The 8,864-nt window shown below is 44.2% G+C and overlaps 1 protein-coding gene across 1 annotated transcript in view; it reads right to left on the bottom strand.

The window, feature by feature from the left end:
- Positions 1-3,989: 3,989 nt before the first annotated feature.
- The window catches only part of LOC135258790 (CCR4-NOT transcription complex subunit 2), a 45,394-nt gene continuing 40,519 nt past the window's right edge, over positions 3,990-8,864 (bottom strand). Inside the window, exons 14-15 of the mRNA XM_064342373.1 lie at positions 8,020-8,164; positions 3,990-5,517 (exon numbers count right to left, since the gene is read on the bottom strand). Of these exons, the coding sequence (XP_064198443.1) occupies positions 5,431-5,517; positions 8,020-8,164 (232 nt within the window). The 3' untranslated portion in view covers positions 3,990-5,430. The remainder of the gene's footprint in view (positions 5,518-8,019; positions 8,165-8,864) is intronic.

Below are 8,864 nucleotides of genomic sequence, written 5' to 3'. Positions count from 1 at the left end.
TCCATTGGAAATCACGTTTCTTCCGCACGCTGAAGTCGCGAGCGTAGCCTATATGGTTCCGTATTTACACAGCGCGAAACAATGCGAGGGCTGATCTCGGGTCTGTTTTGGCTATTAACTCAAAACGCATGGGGAGTATATTAGTGAAAGCTGGTCGTATAAACACTGCTAGTGGGAGACGATTTCAGGTGTCATTTAGACCAGTTTTTCCTCAAGCCACACATAAACTTCCATTCTTGTGATTGTGCTACTCAATGGAAAAGCTGTTTTATACACAGCTTTGTTCTGCAATAATCTTTCCTTGCGTGCGATATTTTCTGAGAATTAGAAATCTCTAAAATGGAGATTCTACCACAAATATTGATATTTATGATGTTGCAGAATGACATTAATGCCAATGAAAGCAAACGAAGAGTAGCGATGACAGACCGTGACCGTGTCAAGTTATCTGGAGAAGGAGACAGCGATGCCGACCACGCGCTAATTAGAAGAAAATTAGGCACTTAAAATACCTCCGCGCGAATATGAAGGGACCAGATTGCACGTGGGCAGGGCCTCGATTGAAGACATTAATTTGTTAATTAGAAGAGAATTAGATCCCTAAAAACAGCACGCGCTCGGCATAGAGACGTCCCACGCGCTTAATTGCGCAGACCACGCACCCTTCAGAGCTGTAAATGGTCTCAGGAAAATTCCTTATTCGCCACAGAAATTATAATTGTGTCCTCTAGTAGGCGGTAGTTTAGATAATTTTCTAAACCATTATTTTTCGTTACAACCACAGTGCATGTTCTCATTTCCCCCTGCTCTTACGGTATGAAAGTTATTTTGTTTCGCTATTAAGTTGAAGACCTGTATAAAATAACCTCGGGGCTTTGAGAGACTTTATCTCATTAGCAAGCGATAGCTAATAAATTAGCCTACAGTGTCTTCGTAATAATGTAAGGGGTTATTTCCCATGGCGTGGCCCAAATTTCTCCAAGGATAACACCTTGAAATATTTTGAAAGCAAAACCATTCACGCTGCAAGTAAACCACACAGTACCTCTCCCACACAATCTGAAGAGACCATCAAGAGTAGAGTCTGCCAAAGTAGTAACTAGTCATTTAAATTAAGCAGTCGAGATACAGTATCCACACATAAAAGACGCGTCATCACCAATGCGTATTCCCATAATGATGGACCAAGAGCCAATACTGCCTTCTTATCGTTTTTCGGAGACCAGTTTATGAACCCTCGTAAAACCATTAATTGTTTTTTTTTTTTTTTTTTTTTTAAACCCGTGAAACCAACATCGCACATAAAACCTGCCACAGACCACTTGTATGGCTAGGGGACGTAGTTCGAGACGTACTTTGGATTAATGGGTTGTACGCACAACAAAGAAGCACTTCCAAAACTTACTACATGGCCGATTGCACAGTATTTCGGGATCGTCGTTTTAAATTCCATCTTTAACCAGAAACGATGCCAAATAGTTTTTTCTGGTAACACTGTGTAAGCCTAACCATCGCAGGCTAATACTAAGGCTAATTTACCTAGAGCAAATTCTAACGTTAGTCAAAAAATTATATGGTATAGTGCTGGCTCGCCAGTCTTCAGAAAACAGGAACTTCTTTTCCATGACTTACACTGGTGTTATTCAATGCCAGAGGGTGCCAGGGATGCAACTGGTCTCTATTTCATGAAGCCGCTAGATGGGTGGCACTGATTGGAAGGTGACTTGTCAGCAGGTTTTTGTCTCAGGAGCCCTCCCTCTTGTGGACAACCAGAGAAGTACATCGGTTAAAGCGCAGGTATATCACAATCATTTTATGCATTCAGAAACGAAAATCCCCACGGCCTGGTATTGAATCCAAATTGTCCCCATGCACAGCAGTCCCCACAAGGCAACACATAATTGGTTTTAACATGTCCCAAAGAGACAAGCATTTAGTCAGTGAATTACTCTCTCATCGCTCACCAGTGACTTCTGCTGTTCAATTAGGCGCCAAGTCGACTTCTTCAAGTGGAGCAAAAAGCATTTTCCTCCACCTCATGTCTGTGTATGCTGCGCTTCTGGACTGTGGAGGTGAAAAGCAGCTACAGCAGCTTGATGTCACCCATTTCAGAAGAAAGCGTGTACTTTTCTGACTCTCCCTAACTGCTAGCAGAGGTTTATGCAATGGCCACAGCAGGGGAATAAAATTGGCCATTCCAAACTGGGAGGAATCTGGGGAAAATCATAAAAGAAAACAGCAACATCAAAAATGGTGAAGAACACGACCCATTAAAACAATAAACTGCTCATTTGCCCAAATATGCTTATTTTGATTATTTCAACAAGACCTTGGATTTTAAACATGTTGAAATGTTTTAAATGTTTTGCTCTGTAATTAACAAGTATTTTTGTAAACACAGCCAACAACTCTTATTCAACTCCTCCTTGGGGAAGTACCTGCTTTACTAAACACCCTGAGCCCATCCTGTCATTCTCAGTACTTGCTTTACTGAAGACCCTGAGCCTGTCATCCTCAGTACCTGCTTTACTGAACACCGAGCCCATCCCCATTCTCAGTACTTGCTTTACCGAAGACCCTGAGCCTGTCCTGTCATCCTCAGTACCTGCTTTACTGAAGACCCTGAGCCCATCCTGTCATTCTCAGTGCTTGCTTTACTGAAGACCCTGAGCCTGTCATCCTCAGTACCTGCTTTACTGAACACCGAGCCCATCCTGTCATTCTCAGTACTTGCTTTACTGAAGACCCTGAGCCTGTCCTGTCATCCTCAGTACCTGCTTTACTGAACACCTTGAGCCCGTCATCCTCAGTACCTGCTTTACTGAAAACCCTGAGCCTGTCACCCTCAGTACCTGCTTTACTGAGCACCCTGAGCCTGTCATCCTCAGTACCTGGTTTACTGAACACCCTGAGCCCATCCTGTCATCCTCAGTACCTGCTTTACTGAAGACCCTGAGCCTGTCATCCTCAGTACCTGCTTTACTGAACACCCTGAGCCTTTCCTGTCATCCTCAGTACCTGCTTTACTGAACACCCTGAGTCCGCACTGTCATCCTCAGTAGCTGCTTTACTGAACACCCTGAGCCTGTCATCCTCAGTACCTGCTTTACTGAACACCCCGAGCCTGTCATCCTCAGTACCTGCTTTACTAAACACCCTGAGCCTGTCCTATCACCCTCAGTACCTGCTTTACTGAAGACCCTGAACACATCCTTTCATCCTCAGTACCTGCTTTACTGAACACCGAGCCCATCCTGTCATCCTCAGTACCTGCTTTAACTGAAGTTACCTGCAGAGCTCATTTAAACAACAAGCAAGGACCCATCATACTGCAAGACTTTGGCAAAATGAGGTAAAAGGCTCCTCTGATTCACAATTACAATTTTAGAACTCCCTCTGTCTAATTTGCCATGTTAAAATAAGCCTTCCTTTACAAAACATCATATCCTGCCATGTTACTCCTGCATGATCACTGCCTGAACTCTCAGCTTAACACTTTGTGATACTTACCGTGTACATACATCACACTGAAGTGAACAGCACATAAAAGTAGCGTCACTTGAGGAAGAGGAAATCTTAAACTTGACAAATTACTTTCAATTGCTGAGTTCAAACGTGTACTCCATGACTCTGTGACTGAAGTATCCTCCTGTATTTAACCTCTACTCTGTTTAATTACTGTTACACTGCTGTCTCACTCCCCCCATTTGATGTATGTAACTCGTTTGTATATCGTGTTTTATGTCAGCTCCCCCTCGCAAAAGAGATTTAGATTTCAATGCGGTTTTTCCTGGTCAAATAAAGGTTAAAGAAAAAATTTAAAATTAAAAAAATTAACTAGAGAAAACTGGGGATGGCAATTTGTGGGCTAGGGTCACTACCAGGCCCAAGCAGTTCGGGGCACAGCCTCAGAACCGTGAAGCCCCTCCCCCTTGAGCACGGCCACACCCACAGCCAGCCCCTCCCCCAAATCACACTCCCACACTACATTCAGGAGAGCCTTTTCTACTTTATTACAAAGAGAAGAAGCTTGAACGTGGTCAGAAAATACAAGATTGATCTTTTTCAATTTTTTTCTTTTTTTTTTTTTATTGGGTTTTCCTTTTCCTATGAAATGCTGCCGTTTAAAACAGCCAGACTGAAATGCCTCAAGTCCTCTTCCTTAGAATCCCAACTTGTTCAACTTGGGTATGGGTGTCCTTGGTTCGCTGAAAATCTGGCCCTTCTGTTTTGTCGTCGTTGTCGTCTTTTTTAGTCGGTGTTGCCATTCAATTGTAAAAGTGCACAGGGCTCAACCGTGTTCCCCGCCCAGCAGCTCCAGAAATGTCCCGTTTAAATCCACGTATTGCGTCCGAGCTCACCTCCTAAAAACGAGGTGGGGCAGGGCAATGCTTTTTTTTTTTTTTTTCCCAAAATAGATGTCATATATATATAATATATACACATTCGTACATACATATCTTTATTCATGTGATGTCCAAAAAATTAAAAAAATGTACACGTTTATTACAAAATCGTAACAAAGACTGGACAGTGTTTTCGCTCGTTCTGGAACGATGAAGCTCAGCAGATCGCCCAAACCCTGGAGATCGTCCCGTGGGCTCGCACCGATGACGCTCACTAAAACAGTCTCCGATTCGGTTTTATTGAAGCTAGGCAGTAATGCCGTCAAGACAGAGGTGAGTGTGGGTTTGGGTGTGTAAGTGTGAATCTGTGTGTGTGTGTATGTGTGTGTGCGTGTACAAGACGGGGTTGGGCAGGAAGGAGATGGAGAAGGAGAAGGACGTTCGGGAGAAAGGAGGAGAAAAAAAATGACAGGCCGCGTATATTCCCAAACCATATGAGAATGAGTCCTAACAGGGACATAAATGCACAAACTTTCTTTGTGTTATTTGATAACCAAACAGTGCTATAACGAACATGGCATCATTTCTATTGCCCTTATTTTGTTTGTGTTTATGCTACTAAACTGTTAGTGATTCTTGGTGCCTTGTATTTATTTATTTGTTTATTTATTTAAATTTCTCAGGGTTTTTTTTTCTACTTGGAAAGATCAATCGTGAACCTTTTGTTTATGGTTGTGTGTGTTTGAACGACAGCCATCCTGCCCTTGAGCAAAATGGGCATCCTTAGAGCCGTAAACGTAAAACTCAGACGTTGCTCAAACGAAGAATGACGGGAAAAAAAAAAAAAACGAAACGAGGAATAAAAAAATAAAAAATAAAAAAAAAGGAACAAGCGTTGTTGGTGTTTGTTTGGGCCGCACAAAATTTGTAAGGCAGGACTCCCCGGGAACGGTGACCCTTCTGCCGAATTCAATCTGCCAGATCCTCAAGGAATAAAAACCAGGATTGCCCGAGTCACGCCGCCGCCCGCTGGAGGAGGAAGTGACGTGCCGAGGCAGCCATACCCCGTGAACAGGGAAGTCTCTCAGAAGGCTTGCTGAGCTGGGTTGTAGTTGAAGGTCGACGGCACGTGAGGCCGCTCTTCTAGCTTGTCGTATTCCAGGTGAAACTCCTGGGGGAAAGAAAAACAAACAAAAAAAAAAAACAGGACACACAGTGCTGGAGTTAGCGGAATCTACACTGAGATGACGGGAAGGAACGAGGCTGCAGCCAAGAGTGATGAACGACATGAACGACAATGGGAATGGCATTAATGGGAATGAGGCTGGTGGGGAAAGACAATGGTGGGGAATGACGCTGGTGGGGAATGGCACTAGGGGGAATGACACTGTTGGGGAATGGCACTGGTGGGGAATGACGTTGGTGGGGAATGGTGTTGGTAGGAATGACACTGGTGGGGAATGGCACTAGGGGGAATGACACTGTTGGGGAATGGCACTGGTGGGGAATGACGTTGGTGGGAATGACATTGGTCGGGAATGGTGTTGGTGGGAATGACACAAACATGTCGAATGTACCTGAAACACCCAGTGGTGTTATTGTTGGTACTTTGACACTGGTGTGATGACATGCCCTAAATGACATTGTGAGGAATCAGCACTGTTGGGAAGATTGAACGCTTAGAGTTGGGAATGTACACATGCTGGGGAAGGGCCAGGGAAGGATGACATTGCTTAGTGCAAGAGCTTCTGATGAGGAATGACGACCTGGCAATCACTGGTGCGGGAATGGTTTTGTCGGGAACTGACAGTTTGATGAGGTTTTGTGTTGTTTTCTCGCTGGTGGGGAATGGTGTTGTGGGAATGACACTGGTGGGGAAAGATGTTGGTGGGGAATGGTGTTGGTGGGAATGACACTGGTGGAGAATGGTGTTGTGGGAATGACACTGGTGGGGAATGGTGTTGTGGGAATGACACTGGTGGGGAATGACACTAACATGTCAATACTACCTAAAACACACTACAGTGTGTGTTTTATTGTATAACAGAATGTACTGCTTTTTTCATTCCACTGTGCTGCTGAATCAGAAACTTGCTCCTAACCATAGACAAAATATGGACAAAGTGATTGTGACATCACTCACTGACTTTCCACTGGCTTGCAAAAAGCATTTTGAAACTGCTGAAGAGTGGAAGGGGGAACCCGTACATCATGAACTCCGGACAGGGTCCGGGCACAGTGTGATTGGCAGTCCTGAGCAATTACTAAGTGCAAGAGCTTTTCTTGTTTAATCGATGGAAAGCACGACCTCAGCAATCAATGAGACGCCCGCCTCAGAACTGTTCTTTTCTTCTCACACACACAACTGGGCTTCTGAGCTAGTTTAGCAGTGCCAAAAGAGTATTTAAATAGTCTAAAATTGTAAAAAGTCACTAGTCCGATCAGTTTTACTCGTCTGACACCTGGATTTACGTGCTCTTGGCAAGTGTAATTGTTGGACCCTTATTTCAAACTGAAACTCGTCCCTTTAAAATAAGGGTTCATGTTGAGAATCGTACATTCAGAATATCTCGTTTGGTTCCTGATTCAACATCGCTAACTCTAAAAAAAAAAAAAAAAAAAAAAAAAAAAAAGAAAAAAAGAAAATAACCTTAAAAAGGCTTTTTATAAGCACAATGGCACAGTGCACTATGGGATTGCTGGCTCCTGTTTACAAGGGGCATTGACTATTTTTGGTATCCAGGGGTGTGGGCTTTCATGGTCCTTGACTTCACTTTCTTTGCATTCAACTGAATAACTTTCAACTCAATCAGTGACTGGAGAAACCACAACCCCGCATAGTAGTGAAACAGTCAACTGCCATTTTAAAGGGAGACACTGAAACCAGAGAGCCAGCAATCCCACAGTGCACTGCTTCACTGTGTTTATATGTTCATAACCCGAAGGCTGAACCCTTTTTCATACTTGAGACAAAATGTTTATTTGATGAAGTGCTACGGCTTTTTAGTCCCTCAGCTGGTCGGGGGTTTCTGGCACGGTGTTCCCTCTTCAACTTTTCGAGGGACTGCTGCTGCCCCCCCCCCCCAATGTGCTCTTTCAGAAGCATGTCGGAGGAGAGTTCGGTTAGAGCCTCTCGGCGGTTAGAGTCTCATCTCCCAGCGATGTGGGGGCGGGTTGTGCAACGATAGCGTCCGTTAGCAGCCGAGCGAGCGGACCGGGGGAAAAGGGCCAGACACTGAGAGAACGGACAGAGCATGACCTGAGGTTCGGAGAAAAATACGATTCATGGACGGGAAAAAAGTAAAATATCAAGGGGCCACGACTTTACAGATAGTACAATCACCTGAGTAAACCGTACTTCGCAAAAAAACATGGGGTCAGGAACAAAAAAAGATTTGATTGAGGGAGGAAAACTTACACGGTTACTACCAAAACACGGAAGAATACACGTGACAATATACTGCATGTACCTGACTGAGACTGAGACAGACCTTACAAACACATGCAACTATCGACCTGAGAAACAGACTAGAAATAACTAGAAATCTATTTAACAAGCAGACCGGGTTAGTTTAGCTTCTGGACTCCCAGTCGAAATCACCGGGCATTTCATGTGAAAAGAAACAGATCCTGGTGTGTGAACGGCAGGTGACGGCCCAGCCGATGGCCTCACCTTAGCTACCTTCCTCCAGTTAAGACAGTCGAAGAAGTAGTACGTTCCCCGCTCGTAGGTGTTGGTCTTTAATGTGGGCTCCATGCCCGGGGCCCGCGTGATCCACACTCGCTCCTCCTTGTGGTACCTCCAGTCGCGGTTAAAGCTGGGGGGGGGGGGGGGGGGGGGACATGAATGCTTTACTTGAGGAACAGAGAAACGGTCTGTGATTAATCTGGGGAATCTCTATGTAACAGCTCAGAGGGTCAGGGCTCGTACCAAACTCAGTGATGTAAAAGAGCTCGGGGGTCAGACTGCTGAAGGGACATTTTAATGACGCCAAATCATTAACCCATTCATTTACTCTAAAGACATCTCCCGACAGTTCATAAACCCAAAAAATAAGTGAAAACCATGTGCATTTAGATCCCCTCAATATCCAATTAATCTTCAAAGTGCTTTCAACCAATTAGCAAAATGCACAACTGCAAAAATTGCTTTTTTCCATACAATTATGTAATAATTGCATAATAGCTTGTTCACTGTAGTGCTCAGCCCCTATAGAGGAGAATAACAGCCAAGTACACTTCATGTGAAGTGTCACTGCACCAGAATTTTAAAGCGGTACATGATCGCTCACAATCCTACTAGTCTCCAGCATAATCAGAATTTTTTGCATTCGAATAAGCCCAGTGTCCATTCAGTCTAAACGGTCACGGTTTTCACGACATCAGTGTTTTGCAGAGTAGAGGGAACTGTTCGCATGTATACAAGTTAAATGTAGAGCAAAGTGAAAGCAAGCCTTCAAATGAACCCTCATATTCTTCAGAGCCTGCACTGGGTGAAAAAAAGATACTACCCTAACT

The sequence above is a fragment of the Anguilla rostrata genome, chromosome 7 (genome assembly GCF_018555375.3).
Source record: "Anguilla rostrata isolate EN2019 chromosome 7, ASM1855537v3, whole genome shotgun sequence".
Taxonomy (NCBI): Eukaryota; Metazoa; Chordata; class Actinopteri; order Anguilliformes; family Anguillidae; genus Anguilla; species Anguilla rostrata.
This window is presented reverse-complemented; position numbering and strand designations above follow the sequence as displayed.